Below are 17141 nucleotides of genomic sequence, written 5' to 3'. Positions count from 1 at the left end.
ATATTAAAAATGAGGATATTAGAAAGTAAGTTGTGTTAGCAGAACTAACCTTAGATGTTATGGTCATCACATAAAGAGGACAAGTTAGCAAAACAGGTATTTGTTTACAGGATGATGGGAAAAGACCCAGAGGAAGACCAAGATTGAGATGGATCGATACAGCAAAGCAGATGACTAAAATTGGAGTCCTGACAGATTAATTTGGAGAAAAATTGTTGATAGGAAGTTGGTAATGATGTAAACTTTTCATGTAATCATAATATCTTATATTCTCTCCAAACCCCCCCAAGGATATTTATCAGGGTTTGATCATGACAATTATATTTAAATAGTAATTAGATTTGTATTGACTTTAAAAAAAGGAACAAGCACCAAGATAATGAAAATAAAACAAACCTTATAAACTATAAAAAAAATAAAAAAATAAATAAGTAAATAAAAAATTACTTAACCAGAAATCACTGTGTGATAAAGTACAGATATCAGTTAAGAATGTGAAATAAAAGCTGTGTGTAACTGGATCAAAACTGTAAGATCAATGGAAATTTGTGGGGAGGGGAAGGCGAGAGAGAGAGAGAGTTGATATCAAAGGGAAGAAATAGTTTTAGACGGAATGTGTAAGTTGTGTGTGGTAGTTAAACTTTCAGTAAGGTATTTTGTAGTTGGTAGTCAACATCATGTTATCAGATTTTATTTAAAAAATAATATTTAGCTTATGGTTAAATTTATTTATAGGTATATAAATCATGCTATTGAGTTGCAGGCTAAGTTGTCTAAAGAAGTATCAATAATTGATAAGGTCTGTATATCAGTTTTTATAGTTATATGAAAGATTAATATTTTATAAAAATTTTATTAAATTGTTAAGTTGTTAAAATTAAGTGGTGATTTATTAAAAATGAATAATATTTTTTTCTTTCATTTTCTTGTGCTTGTCATGAAGCTGGAAGTTGCCATTCCAGTGTATTGCTAGTATAAATGAATTATTGTGGCTGTTCCACTATCTCCTAAGATATACAATAGCCACAGCAACTGTGGAGATTTTATGTATACCATCCCTAAACTTCAAACATCATACAACCTGTAGCACATTAGTGCTGGTATGTTGTGGGCAAGTAGTCAAGAAGAAAGAAGGAACCTAGTGATATGTTTACTGAACTGGATGTTGTCCTCCAAAACTGTGTAGAGAAGGCTGTTCCTAAAAGTTAAAGCAGACAGAATGAAAGAGGAGGATGAGAAGTTGGTTTGATATATTTGAAGGTGGACAGTGAACAGACATTGACCATACAACATATGTTCTGCCTTATGCCCTTCTATAGGCATTTTCAGGAAATGTTCTATTGAACTGGCTGGTACCATTCCTCCACTTAAGCTTGTAAACATATTGGTACTCGACGTGATCGGAATGAGTTTCTGAGAGACGAAAGGGGGGGGGTCATCATTTAACTAGATTGCCCTATAGCAGATTACTTTTTATGCAGTGTTAGGAATAGTATATCAGCAGCAGAAAAGTGCACATCATGTTCTTTTGGAGGCAGAGGAGGCTATGGATGTGATGTGCTTATGCCAGGAAAGGCAGGAGATGTAAGTTCTCTCCCCCCCCCAAGAAGAAATATCTGATCTTGTGTGGTTTTGGTATTATCAAAGGTGATGGAAGGTGAAGTTTGGGTCTTTCTTGTGTGAATTAGCATTTGAAGATGAAAATGTGAGATTTTGCAGTTTGGGATATTTGAGCACTACAAGCTTTGTCAAATGAAGAAGAGGAAGACAGTGTATTGTCTTGAGCAAAATTATGTTTATTATTTGAAATTATTGAGTGATTTATGCTCTTGAGCAAAATTATGGTTATTATTTGAAATTATTGAGTGATTTATGAATTGGAAAAAGAATGTAGTGTGGTGTATTGCCCTATATCAATTTGTCATTATTCATAGTATAGAGCCCTGGAATACTCTGGTATTGGTATATGTCTATGGGGAGAATTTGAAGAAAGAATGCCATTCCACTATGATGTGTGCTGAATGTCCAGTCCAAAGAGGAAATTGTTAATCCAGTTGCAAAGGGTAGATGGTAGAACATAGAATGATAGTTTGATAAGTAGGCCTTTGTGTCAAACCTTTAGGTTGGAGGTGAACTTTATTGCCCAGTATGAGACCACTGCTCCTGCTTATTGGAGGCCTGAAATGGTTTGAAAAAGTTCCATCTTTGTTCTCTGGAGCAGGGTTTTCAGACTCCAATAAAAAAAAAAAATCCAAAAAATATTATTATTATTATTATTACGGGTGACTCCAGGGAGTCCTTAGACTCATCGAGGGAGGCCCTAAACATCATGTCCACACAACTATACGACATTCTCACAGTATCTATCATACCTTGTCTTGAACTCACTCACAGTCATAGCACCCACAACAGACTCTGGCAGCTTATTCCACTCATTTACCACTCTAAAAGTAAAGAACCCAGCTCTAACACCCCTGCTAACCACACTCTTGCCCAGCTTCCATAGGTGTCCCCTAGTTTTCCCACCACCTGTCCTGATCTCAAAAATATCCTCTGAATTTATCCTATAGAAACCCTGCAATTTGAATGTCTCAATCATATCTCCCCTTTTCTGCCTATCAACTAATTTCTGCAACCCACAAATCTTCAACCTGTTCTCATATGGTTCATTCCATAGACCCGCTATCATCTTAGTCACTCGCCTCTGGATCCTCTCCACCTCCTCCCCATCAAGAAGGAACATGTATATAAAAAATATATAAAATATATAAAATGAAGATGAAAAAAAAAAAAAAATTCTTAGCCTACTCACAGGTAGTATGTACTATAGGTTTACAATAATCTTTCATAGGGTGGGAGGCACATAAGAAAAAAAAATCAAATGTCCTTGAAATGTCTAGACCCACCACATAAGTTTCACGAAATCTTTCATGAGTTCCTATTCACAGATGAAAGATGATGTGAATAAGAGCGATGGAATCCATACTAATTGCAATTTATTAACTGTATGTTTCTGGAGATAAAGAAGTTGGCTGTTTATGACATTTTGTATTATTTTTTGATAGATTTTAGGTGAGTGCAATGGAACAATAGCTTGATGACTGACTTTCATCTCCTTTCTTTGGAATGGATTGAACGTGGACTAGTTTCCATACTATATGATAGATTCTAGATGACTAAAAGATTGTAAAGATGATATGGAAAGGATGTTAATTCTGATCTCTCTCTCTCTCTGATGAAAGATGAGATAAAGTGGTGAGGTGTTGTTGGTAATGTGGTGGTGAGGAGGAGTTGTGGTCTCACAAGTCCCCAGTGACAATTACTTGACTGCTTGAGTATTTGGACTATAGAAAATGAAACTTTGAAAACAAATAATGGAAAAGGCAATAATGATTATCAGAATTTAGAGTGAGAGTCAGTAAATGGAAGCAAAGAAATTTTGAACCAGAGTAGACCAGAAAGAGTAGATTCAAGTTTGGCATTCCCTGACACAGGATGTCAGATCTGAAAAATATGTAGGTTTGAGAATCGTGCAGAGTGTAGCTTGGAAATGTAGTGTGTAGTGTAGTTTTTGAAGTGGACACTAGTTATTGAGGCTATTAGTTGTAGTTCTGTTTAAAACAATAGGCTGTCTTTTTAGATGGTGTACATCATTTATATGGAAATTAAAATTGTAGATATTGAAGTCCCCCCCCCCTTTATTTCTGGAATGTTTTTTATTTTTATTTTCTTTGGTATTGTTTTCTGAGGAAGTTTTTGATTTGTGGTGGTATTGAAATTATCTATAATGGATTGCATGAGTAAGTATTTGGAGTGGAGTTAAGAGTATGTACATGCAGTGCAGTGTGAAATTTGCAGTCATATCTCCCATTCAGTGTATGATCCTAACAGTGTTCCACTATGCTCGTCTCTCTCTCTCTCTAGGTATGGTCTAGTAGAGGAAGTGGCAGCTGGTTTATTTACTAACCCCTGGGAGGCCTGATTGGTTACTATCAGGTTTGAGCAGATGTTCTACACCTCCAAATCAAAAAGTTAAAATAATCAAAGAAAATGTGTTGAACCATTGTAATTCTAATTTATTGGATAGAAAATAATTATTACCAGTTATGTAGCATCAGTTAAATATGTGTAGATTATATAAGCATGTAAACATAATGTAATATAAATTATAAGAAAACTGTTTTTTGAAATATTCACAAAATTAGAATAATTTTTCTAATTGGTTTGAGGAGAGCATAGAAATGGCATATATTTCAGTAGCTGTGGGACTGACTTGTGTGTGAGGAATCGTTTACATGTGGATTTCAGTTAATCATTTGCTAAACATGGGTTGAACCATAAGAAGTTTCATATGGTGTCTCTACACAAAGAAGGCTAAACTCAACAGTTTATAGCTAAGGAATTGAAATATTCTCAAGCAAGCATGAGTAGAGTATTGAGACAGTATTCTAATAACTGGAGCTTTCAAAATAATCGCTATAACAGCAGTCAAAAGGTAATAGCTACATCAAGAGATGAGAGATTGAAGATTATTGTGAAGAAAAACCGCTTCTGAAGTGTAAGGTATATTCACAGGAGATAGAAGAACTAGGTGTGAACATATCTAAATCTACAATGTTGAAACAAATTTACAAATTGGGTTTTAAATCACTTGTGCCTAAAATGAAATCACTTATGACTTCCAAGCAAAAGACAGCTAGAGTGTGATGGTATAATGGTCAAGAGGACTGGAAAAAGGTACTTTTTAGCGATTAAAGTATTTTTTGTGTGTTCCATTGTCATCAAGGAATACATGTTGGTAGTCTTAAGTAAGAAACATTTGATAAAAAATGCATGAAACATTCAGTGAAATTTGCAACGTCTGTCATAGTATGAGCTTATATGACCGCAAAGGATCAAGGTAGGCTGTGTATTGTGTACGAAAGAGTCAATTCCAAAGTGTACTAAGAAATTCTTGAGCACTTTATGTTACCGGCAACGGAAGATTTATGTGATGGTAATTTCCTTTTTTAAGCAAGATTCAGCTTCTTGTAACACTTCCCAGACCACTACTAGCTGGCTCAAAGAATGGCAAATCCATGTAATTTCTTGGTCAGCAAACTCACCAGATTTAAATCCCAATGAGAAATTATGAAGAAATGTCTTCAAGAAGTGCCTGAAGAAACAAAAATGAACTCATAAGGAAGATTCTGGTAATTGGACCACATGTTTATTACAATAAATAACAATAAAAAACAACCCGACAAGTTTCATAGGTTGTATGACTTACATTTTCAGGGGTCAAAGGTAACTAAAAGTTAAAACACACGAAATGAAAAATTACTCAAAATAGTTCATTCTATGCAGTTGTCTAACTGTTTGTTAAATTGAATATCCGAATGTAGATTCAGTGCAATGCTAAGTTTGACCAATGCTGGATGCTTCACATTGTTTGTTCACGTTGTCCGAGGTCTGACTTGGGTATATTTTTTTATCAATGCTGACCAAACTTGGTGTATAATTAGGCCCTGGTTTTTGTTGCATTGCATTGGAATTCTAAGCATGTTTGTAGCTTCTTTAAATTTCCTTATGAAACAATTTTTTTCAATGTAGGACATGTTTGTTTTTTTGCCAGAGTACATTATGGCCGGTGAAGTTGTATAGTATGCTAAGCCTGATTTGTTTTCTCTTCTTTTTTGCACGTCTTTTTGGTGTTCTTTCATGCGAATTTCCCCTGATCTTCCTGTCTGGCCTACATAGCATATACCAGGTAACATCAGAGGTGAGAGTTTGTCCTTAGGAGAAGGTAACAAATTATAGATTTCGTTGATAGGTTTGTAAGTAAAAATGAACTCGTTTCTAGTCTGCAGTATGGACAACAGTAACCATATGGACATGTTTTGATAAAAAAGACTGTGAACCACTAGTAAATAATATGTCCGATCGTTTATGAACGGTCATAAAAGCTAAGGAGGATGTAACAATGTACTAATTATCATGTTGTTTCCCTTTGACTGTTATTTTTGTGCATTTATTTTTGCATTATTCTAATTTTGTGAATGTTTTCAAATAAGTTTTCTTATAAATTATATTACTTTTTTTGTGTTTACAGGGTTATATAATTGGACCGCATTATGCATTGCTTGACCAAGCGGCAAATTGATGTTTTTGGAAGAAAATCATGTTTTGTAAAATTTTCTTAGGCACGTATTCCGTTTGGCATTTAGTTCTTTGAAAGAAAACTGTGAAAATACAGACTCCTGTCGGTCTCAATTTTTTTATAGGTAGGTTACATCATTATACGTCAGATGGCAAACTAATCTCCAAAACATCAATTTGGCACTTGGTCAAGTGATGCATAACACAGTCCAATTTACAAAGTATGTAGATTTAAATGATGCTAATTCATATTTGGTAATAATTATTTTCTATGCAATAAATTAGAATTCGGCACATTTTCTTTGATTATTTTAATTTTTTGATTTGGGAGGTGTATATAGTGACTAGCTTGCAGATCCCCCCCCACTTACATGTGAGGCACTGGGATCACTGGGAGGTCCTCCTTCGCTTTGTGGCAAAGGGGGAACCGCCCAGTGATCCCAGTAATGGTGGTGTGGAAGACAAGGGACTGGGATCTAACACCCTGCCACTGTGTTTGCCATGCATGTGACCTACTTTGGCTGGCTCTTTGGCAAGACAGGCAGTCCTGGATGGCCTGTCGATCAATCAGCTTATGGACTTGCCTGCAAGGTCAGTGGAACTTCAGTTTCCATCTCCATGGTCCAAGGACAAGGTCCAAGGGTTGCTATTGTGCCAGTATGACATCTGGGGAAGTTCGTGCATTCCACTCTTCTCAATTGCAGTCATTGCTTGCTGGACACTGGACATTCATGTGTGACTCCATTGTGAATGGTGAGTTCTGGTGCTGAGCCGACCTCCTTTTTGAGAATGAGTAATTGCTTATCTTCATATTTATCAGAGGCCCTTAAAAAGTCTGAAACTTAGTACTGAAACTATTTGTACATCAACAGGAAACAAAAATAAGAAATAGAAAACATCATGAACAAATTACTCTTTTTCTTAATCATACATTTGAAGGTGAACATCCAGTCAAGAAATTGTCACCTTTCTTTGTCCAGAAGGATAGGCAGGATCCCCAGAGTCACTATTCATAGAACATTCTTGTTCAAATAGCCATCAAGAAACAAAACAATTCCTTCATGCAGCATCAGTTGGGGAATACCAATCATAGTAATCCCTAGAAAACTTTAAATATTTTTTAACTGAGTAACATTGGAATGGGACCTCATTGATGTTCCTGACAAGGAAATTTGCTCCAAAAGGACCAAAGAGTGATGGCCTAAACATAGGAGGTGATCACTTGGTTTCAAGAATATTGTTTCATTTCATTCATCACCTGAAACCTTCCACATCATTGAAAAATATCTTAACTGCCTTTGCATTGCTTTAAGTTGTTACAAATATGATCATTCTCACACTGCCTATCACAGCTATGCTATATGTGCCCAATGTGCAGTAAACGGCATAAAAACTACACATAAAGACTGTAGTTGCAAAATACCAAATTGCCTAATTGTGAGGAAGAATATCCAGCCTACTCTCAAGCATGCATAAGGCGGAAGAATGGAAAGGAGATTCAAAAAATCAAAACAAGCAGAACATTCCTTATCAGTAGGTGAAGAGGAAATACACTCATGAGCAGTTGAATTAGAGATACCTGCCGTGTTGGCGAAATGGTGCTGTGGTCGCCCCAGCGAATGGAATAGTGGCATGTGGTGTGTGACGGGGATGTCGTGAGACCTTGTACTGACCATCTGAGTAATAGTCGAGCACAGAATGGGGAAGACTCGAGATCTCAGTGAATTATAGTCGGAGCCAGACATATGGGGCACTCCATCTCCGAAGTCTTGCAGGCACTGGGCTTTTCACGGGCCACCGTGTCAAGAGTGTACCGTGAGTACATGGAATCAGGTAAAACCACGACCGCCAGGGAAAACTGCCGTGATGTACAACGTATCGATGACGGGGGGAGATTCCATCGGCTAGCTTGGATGGTAACAGTGGATAGACGGGCCACAGTGCCGCAGATCACTCGCCAATTCGATGCTGGACAACAAAGACGTGTGAGGCAGCCACACCATCCAGAACCATCTCCTCGCTATCGGGTACAGAAGCCACTGCCCGACTAGGATACCTCTGCTCACTGCACATCACAAGGCACAATGATTAGCATGGCCGCAGGAACACCGCCATTGGACCCTCGACACATGGGAAAAGGTCACCTGGACTGATGAGTCGAGTTACACGTTGGTACACGCTGATGGCAGGGTACGAGTGCGTCACCAAGCACATGGAGCGATGGCTCCCTCATGCCAGCAGGGTACAGTTCAGGCCGGTGGTGGTATCCTCGTATGGGGACTGTTTACATTTGATGAAATTGGTCCCCTGGTACATCTACCATCGTCCCACACTGGCAAACGATACAGGGACCTGCTATCAGATCATGTGCACACATTTCTGTGCCTACAGCACCCTGCAGAAGACCTGTACCTGCAGCAAGACAATGCACCGGCCCACCGCTCTCGAATTGTGGCCGAGTGGGTGGATGAACACTCCACGGACATGAAGATGCTTGGCTGGCCCCCGAGGTCCCCTGACCTCAATCCTATTGAACACATCCAGGATGCTGTCAAGAGAGATATACTCACCCTGGACCCTGCTGTGACCAATCTCCGTGGATTGTGGGAGGCTGTGCAGCGGTCATGGATCACCAACAAACCAAATGACATTACAAAGTGCTGCAGCTGTGAAACCGAAGTCAAAGAAATGAAAAAAGGTATATTGTGCGATTTCTGTTGCAACTTTCTATATATTTCCTGCGCGAAAATAAATGAATCGGCACACGAGCTTTTTACCGATCTTAACCAGCCCTACTTCTGTAAAATGTGCCTCCCTTCCGTAAAACAGATCCTAAACCTAAAAGTTGAAAATCTCAAACAACAGCTTAATGCTATGTTCAATACTTTCTCCTCCAAAATCGGAAAGTTGGAAACTAAGCTTGAGACGCTCGACGACCAGCGCCTGATCGCAAGTGTGTTTTTGCCTGCTAATGAACTTCGTGAGCTAATCGCATCATCAGTACACGAGTTGCTCAAGGCCAAAAATAGGAAACTCAACACTGTTATCCTGAATTTTCTGAAGGAAAACAGTATATCCTTAAAAGAAGATGTCAGCAAACTAGCAGGAGAATGCAATTTCGATCCCAGAAATATCGTCGTATCGGACCCATAAACAAAAGAAAGGGCAGAAAGAACTTTCCATGTCTCGTGAAAGTGATCTGCAACTCACCAGTAAACACATCCAAATTTATAACAGCGATAAACAACAAGCTAAAGGATACTTGCCCTCAGTCGCTCATACGTGCTTGACCTGATTTAAACTTTGCCCAGAGAGAACAAAGATGCCAACTCCGAAGACAACTAGAAGAAAAATGCCAAAATGGAGACAACAGTTGGATGATAGACTACAAACAAACCAAATTAGTACAAAAACCAAGTGACGCCACTAGTAGCCACCTAGGACACCAGTATGCAGACACTGCATAGGAAATGTGCAAGATCCTTAGGGTCAAATCCATGCCTCACAGAACCTTGCATGTTCACTTCACCAACATCCATGGTCTCAACTCCAACTTAAATAGCATCCACTACCATCTGCAGTCCACCAAACCCCACCTACTCTTTTTAACAGAAACTCAAATCTCACCTTTCCCTAGCACTATTCATCTCAACCTTCCTAACTATACACTATTTAACTCCTTTCGACCCAAGGGTGGTGTCTATGCATATATCCACTCTTTTCCTCTTCTTTTCCTCTCTCTAAAAGTTGAGTTTCTTCAGTCCCACTCTCCTAACAGTGAAATCATCCTCCTGGGTGATTTCAGCGTCCATAACACCAATTGGCTCTCCTCTTCCAGTTATATAGATCCTGCAGGCAGAGAGATGCTGAAACATTTGCAGTCACTAATGACCTTACACAAATTGTTCAAAATTCGACCAGAATACCAGATAACCCAAACCACTCCCCAAATACCCTAGATCTCTTCCTTACTAGTGACCCCCTCCAAATATGCAGTGAATGTAGTGAGCCGCCCCCCCCCCCCCCGGGTAATTCAGACTATAACTTAGTACTCATCTCCTCCTCCATGCAACAACATTTACACAGTCACTCCCACACAAGAGTAGTTTTGGCATTATAACAGTGCCAAATGGGACAGTCTCCAAGACTACTTTGCTTCATTCCCATGGTTGGACTATTGTTTCCGGTCTTCCAGTCCAAACATATGCAACGAACGTATCACCAAAGTGATACTCACTTGCATGAAAACATATATTCCCCACACTACTCAGACCTGCTGTCCCCTAACTAAACCCTGGTTCTCCAAAAAATGTGCCAAGGCTGTACAAATGAAAAATCAGTCATACCACAACCTGCTCAAATCAAAAACCCATCCTCATTCAATGCCTATACTGAAGCCTGAAACAGATGCAAAAAAATTATCAATACTTCCAAAACAGAATTTGAACGGGCAAAAAGCATGAAGCTTGTAGCCTGTCCAAACAGCAGCCGTGCCTTTTGGTCTCTTGCCAAGGCAATTGGCCTTAACTTTTGCCCTACACTATTCCCACCTCTATCGTACCCAGATGGCTCAATTGCAACATCACCCATAGAAAAAGCTAACCTCCTGGCATCACACTTTGCCTCCAATGCACACATAACTGACAATGGCAAATGCCCTCCAATTGCCCAACATACAATGCCTCCTGTATCCTTTTGCCAAAAAGATATCACAAACCTGTTGTCTAAATTAGACACAAAAAAGTCTCCTGGCCTTGACTTCATTCCCCCAATTATCCTGAAGGTCTGTGCATCAGAACTGACTCCTATCCTATGCTACCTGTACACACTTTCCTACTCCACTGGTATATATCCCAAAGCCTGGAAACTGGCCTATATTCAACCCATTCCTAAAAAGGGTTACAAATCACTGCCATCTAACTACTGTCCTATCTCACTCACTTCAGTCCTATCTAAAGTAATGGAGAAAAACATCAACTCTCAACTCCTAATCTATCCGACTATTAAGCGACCACCAGTATGGATTCCGTCAAAGCTGTTCAACAGGAGATCTACTCTCATACATCACCTATCACTGGACCAACGCCATGAGAAATTCGGTGAATCCCAAGTAGTTGCACTTGATATCTCTAAAGGTTTTGATCGAGTCTAGCACAAAGGCTTACTAAGCAAACTCCCATCATTTGGACTACCTCAGGACTTCTGCAGATGGATTGCCAGTTTCCTGTCTGGATGCATACTATGTGTGATGGTAGGTGGCTCCCTATCCTCTCACTATCCAACTAATGCTTGGGTCCCACAAGGTTCAGTTCTCTCACCGACTCTCTTCCTTCTATATATAAATGACCTACTTCAGTTGACCTCTAACCCAATACACAGTTTTGCAGATGACAGCACATTACATTCCTCCCTTTCATTTGACAAACCCTACTCTACACAACTCACTTCAACCCACAGAACATCAACCACCACTGCCCTTAATTCCAACCTCCAAGCCATCCGCCAATGGGGCTCAGATAACCTTGTCAACTTCAGCGCTAGTAAAACTCAGTTCTGTCTTATTTCTCACAAAAAAAAAAAAGAACCATTTTCCCACGGCATTGTTTTCGATAACACTCAAATTCCCAGACAAGATGAAATTTCTTTTCTCGGAATTACCCTGACATAAACACATCACAACCATTGCATCCTCAGCTTCCAAAAAAACTAGGTTTTCTCTTTCGCTCAAGACACTATTTCACCTCTAAACAGCTGTTAGCATTGTACAAGTCACAAATCCTCCCAGCTCTCGAATACTGCTCTCACATCTGGAGTGGGACTCCAAAAAGCTCCCTCAAAATGCTTGACTGAATACAGAGGAGAGCAATTAGACTAATAAATGACCCATCTTTCACCAACTCGCTCCCCTCACTTTCACATAGATGCTTGGTCAATCTGTATATTCTATAAATATTTCCATGGGAAATGTTCATCTGAAACAGCATCAATAATTCCCCCACTCTGTACTACTAAGGCCATTGGAACACATACAGCTGTCGCCCAACCTCCTTTCACAGTACACCTCGAAACCCACAGAACAAGTTTCTTTTCCTCCTCATTCATCCCTGCTACTGCAGTACTGTGGAACAGTCTTCCCCTGACTTATTTCCCAAGGAATACAACATCATCTTCTTTGAGTGCCATCTCCTATCGGAAGTCAGCGACACCTTGGCAAATTTTGAGCGATTCTTAGCTATTCTGAGCAGTCTCTCAGAGTTCATACCAGTCCACTGTCTGATATCTGCCAGCCAAGATTTTCTTCATCTTCCTTGTCCTCTTCTTCCATTTATCTTCCCTTTTATAATCAGTTGAAGTATCTTATATTTTTCATTACGAAGTAGGTGACCAAGATATGCAGTTTTCCTTCTTTTTATGGTATCTAAAAGTTCACGTGATTTCCCCATTTGTTCCAGTACTTCCTGATTGGACGTTTTTGCTGTCCATGGGATTTTTAACATTCGTCTGTATAACCACATCTCAAAGGCTTCAAGTCTTTTTATTGATGTTGTCTTTAAGGTCCAAGTTTCTGCACTGTACAGCAGTACAGACCATACATAGCATTTACCCATGCATACTCTAAGCTCTAAGTTTAAATTGCGGTTACACAGTGTTGATTTCATCAAGAGAAAATTTTTTCTTGCCATTTCAATTCTAACTTTTATTTCCATTTCTGGATTGCAATCTTCATTTAACCAGCATCCGAGATATTTAAACTTTGCCACTCTTTCTATTTGTTTCCTATTTAAAGAAAGTGCTAAATTAAGAATTGGTTTCTTACTTATGACCATGAATTTAGTTTTGGTGATATTTATTTTTAATCCCATTTTTTCACTCTCTTCATTTATTAGTTCCAAAAGATTTTGAAGATCCTGAATATTGTCAGCCAGAAGAGCTGTATCATCGGCATATCGGATGTTACTGATGATTTCACCATTTACACTAATCCCTTCCTTTCTTCCTTCCAAGACGTTTTGAAATATGGCTTCTGAGTAGATGTTAAAAAGAAGAGGTGACAGCACACATCCTTGCCTTACTCCTCGTTTGATGTTAATGGAGTCTGTAATAATGTCATCAACTTGAACAGATGCCTTTTGGTTCCAATATAAGTTTTCAATGATCCTGATGTCTTTACCATCTAATCCAATTCTTTTTAATAGTACAATCATTTTAGCATGTTGGACTTTGTCAAATGCTTTCTCGAAGTTGATAAAGCAAATGAATATTACCTTGTTTTGGTCCATACATTTTTGAAATAAGATCTGAGAACAGAAAAGGGCCTCTCTTGTTCCCAAGCCATTTCTAAAGCCGAATTGGGTATCACTGATGGTGTCTTCACATTTTCTGTATATTTTTTGAATTATTTTCAGAAACATTTTGAGAACGTGACTCATTAGGCTGATCATTCTATAGTCATTACAAGTTTTCGCATTTACTTTTTTAGGTAGCATGATGAAGGTCGACTGTAACCAGTCTTGAGGGATTATGCCTGTATCGTAGATCTTATTAAATAGCTTTACTAATATGTTAATGTTGTCACCTTCTAATAACTTTACTATTTCTGCTGGTATTCTATCTGGTCCTAGGGCTTTACCATTTTCAGCTGAGTTTAGTGCACATTCTACCTCTGATTTTAGAATGCATGGACCTTCCATATGTTCATAAGTATTTTCTGGGTTCTGTCTGTTATCAGTAAAGAGTTCTTCTATATATTTCACCCATTCTTGTATTTTGTCATCCTTTTTGGATATAATTTCTCCCTTTTTGTTTCGAAGGATACAGAATTGTTTTTTCTTACATATACCTGAGGTCTCTTTCATCTTTTTGTGTAGATTAAAATTGTCATGTTTTTCCTGTAGAATTTCTATTTCTTTACATTTTTCATTCATCCAGATTTCTTTTGCTTTTTTGATCTTGTGTTTAATAATTTTCTGAACCTCTTTATATTTTGTTGGATTATGATTTTTATATGATCTGCATTGATCCATGAGAGAAAGAATTTCATCAGTCATCCAATCTTTCTTTTTTACTGCTCTATTAGGACATAAGGTATTGGTACATTTCTCTATGAAGACAGATTTCAATTTGTCCCACGATTCATCAACCCTCATGATGTCATCATTCTAGGGCCCAACATTTAAAAAAAAAAAAAAAAAAAGTTTGGCTCTCCAATGCTTCTGGTGCCTTGTAGAGTCCATGCCATTCTGTATTGCCGCCATCATCAAGGTGAAAGGGAGTGCTACCTGCTACTAGGCAGGTATCTCTAATTCAACTTCTCATGAGTGTATACCACAACAGTAGAAACAACACCTAATAGTAAATATTTTTTTAATCTGAGAAAGGCAACTGCTAAGTGTCCAAGGAGACCTTAACACATTATGACTGTCTCACTTCTCTCAATGAGCAAATCGAAAAGAAAAATGAATTTGGCCTCACTTCTAGAGATACACCAAAAATGATTCCATTAGATCGAAAATCCCTTAGGTAAAAAAAAAATAATGAAACATGCATCTCAGATCCATTAATAGATCGGATGGATATGTGTCCCTCTCCAAGAAAACCAAACCATTAAAATACCCAGTGGCCTGGATGGAATTCAGTTTGATGACGTCGTGGATATTTTTCCTGAGGAGGGTGAAATAGCAGTTGATTATCCATCCCCCCCCCCACTCCTTTCCAAAAAATAAAAATATCAAAGGCCAGTAAAATCAAGCCTTGCAACATTGGAAACCAGTTGGATTTACAAAAAACAAATAAAGCGTTACTACAGTGGAAGTGTCTTAGATTCTGTCAAAACATCAGCAACATCACTCTCCTCTTGCAGAAGTATAAAATAGTGTGATTTTACATGCTTAAGGCCACTGACAAGCCCACACTACAAAATCTTACCATCATCCATGAAGATAGGATGAGTTATCACAGTGTGCCACATAAGTTGTGGTATTAGGAAGTGTCCAGTAGAATGATAAGCTCTCACATATAGATCATCAGTTAATACATGTGACATTCTCTGCAAAACATTCATCTCTCGCAACATCACTTTCTGTATTCTCACAGGATTACAGCGGCAGTGTACCTTCACAGCTTTCTCAAGCTGTTGCATCCTAATGCAATGTGGTTGACCTGTTCTTTGATGGTCAGATATGTCTTTTGTGTCATTATAACGTTTAACATTCAGAGCTTAATTCAGGTACACAAACATCCTACTGAACCTGAGTGAAAAGATTGTTGAGAAGATTTTCACCATTGAAGAGTTGTTTAACCATCAAAACAATCAGGTATATGCCCCAGGTATATGGTCACACAGCTTGTGCCCCAGCACTCTGGATTCAGAGAGGTCATCATGCCATGTCAGTGATGGTTTAGTAGGGGTGAGGTATCATGGGGGTGAATCCAAGTTGCATTTTTGTGAGAAAGGGATCTAAACCTCTATTCGAAGTGTATCAAGACACTGATGGAACTTGTGATGGTATGACCCCTTAACAATGCCTTGTTTCATGGTATGCAGTGGACCTTCACCTTCCAACAGGACTCATCCCCTCCCCTCCATACACACACACACAGGGCAAGGACCACACACACACCAGTGGTTGGAGGTGAATGTGCCCAACCACATATCGTCATTTGGAAGTCTCGATCTGAATCCATTGGAATTCAAATTATGGTCATAGCTTGAGAGAGTAGCCTGCAAGAAAGCACCCCAGCATAGCCAGCCTGAAGATGGATTTGGAGCAAGCAGTGGCAGTGTTTCTATTGGATGTTGTACATACCACCATCGATATGTGGCCTCACAGACTTCAGGCATGTGGGAAGACAAGGGAGGGAGGGAGACATTTCGAATATTGAGTGCTGCTATATGTCCATTATACATTTGTATGTACTGAAAGATATAAATGATTTACTGATAGATTAAAGGTTTATGCACTTTTCGAGTTGTAACAGTACTTATGACTAGACCAGATGGAGGAGAAAGCATGCAAGAGGAAGGGAAAGAGAATTTATAGAATTACTGAGGGACAACTTCCTTAGGCAGCATGTTGTGGAAGGGACATGCAGTGCAAGAATATTAGATCTGGTAATAGCAACTGAGCCTCCATAGCTCCGTCAGTATAGATGAATCCCTTTGGTTGCAAAGACTTGGGTTCAATTCCTGTCAGTGACGTGAGGAACCTTTATCTGGTCTCTTTCAACTAAAGGTGAATTAGCTGGTCTCATACGGAGGTAGGGGGTTTTTTCACCTAGAAACTAAGGTTTTTCGTTCCCCCAGAACAGACAAATTGGCCCTGTGAACACGCTCTTCTACAGACATAGGGCACCTCCTGGAATAAGAAGTAACCAACCTATTCCGTAGGATTTCAGTTCCGAATATGGTAAAACTGGTAGGTCTACCCGTCATCATCATTCATATCAAGGATTTAGGTCTAGCGTGGCCTGTTCCGGCCTTAGAAGTAATCGTTTAAGAGCATGTACTGGTTTTCTTTTTCCTAATGGCTTGTACTTTAAGGCTTGTTTTGGTAATCTGTCTATTTTCATTCTAGTTTTAACTTTTAACTAGAATCTACTTTTACTCTCAAAAATCAGCCTAACCTAAATAAATATGTTTGCATAAAACTTCCCAAAATATGGGAAACAGATACTTCTAGATCCCAGTTTACATCCAAGGCAGCCAACAGGTACCCACAGATGGCTCTCTACCTGGTTAGAATTTTAGTCTTTTGTCCATATGTTTCACTTAGTTTTGTGTACCTGCATGTGTTACAAGTCTCACATTGTACTCCCTGAAGATGACTCTATGACTGAGGTGAAATATTGGAAGAATTAAATAGTGTTTTTAATCCTTTCTCAGTTCTGTTTCACTCTATCAGTCCTCTGACATTAGTTCCTCCCAGCACTCAAGCCTTAACACAAAGATATTTTTTAATCATTTAAGATGTTCAAGTCAGTGTTTATTCTTTAGGATGGATAAT

The 17141-nt window shown here is 38.8% G+C and overlaps 1 protein-coding gene across 1 annotated transcript in view; it reads left to right on the top strand.

The window, feature by feature from the left end:
• Positions 1-17141, top strand: part of LOC150105827 (uncharacterized) — a 112179-nt gene that overhangs the window by 74064 nt on the left and 20974 nt on the right. Inside the window, exon 6 of the mRNA XM_090393611.1 lies at positions 736-799. Coding sequence (XP_090249737.1) covers positions 736-799 — 64 coding nt within the window. The remainder of the gene's footprint in view (positions 1-735; positions 800-17141) is intronic.

The sequence above is a fragment of the Typopeltis vanoorti genome, chromosome 6 (genome assembly GCF_054136105.1).
Source record: "Typopeltis vanoorti isolate ZY-2024b chromosome 6, IOZ_Tvanoo_1.0, whole genome shotgun sequence".
NCBI lineage: Eukaryota > Metazoa > Arthropoda > Arachnida > Uropygi > Thelyphonidae > Typopeltis > Typopeltis vanoorti.
This window is presented reverse-complemented; position numbering and strand designations above follow the sequence as displayed.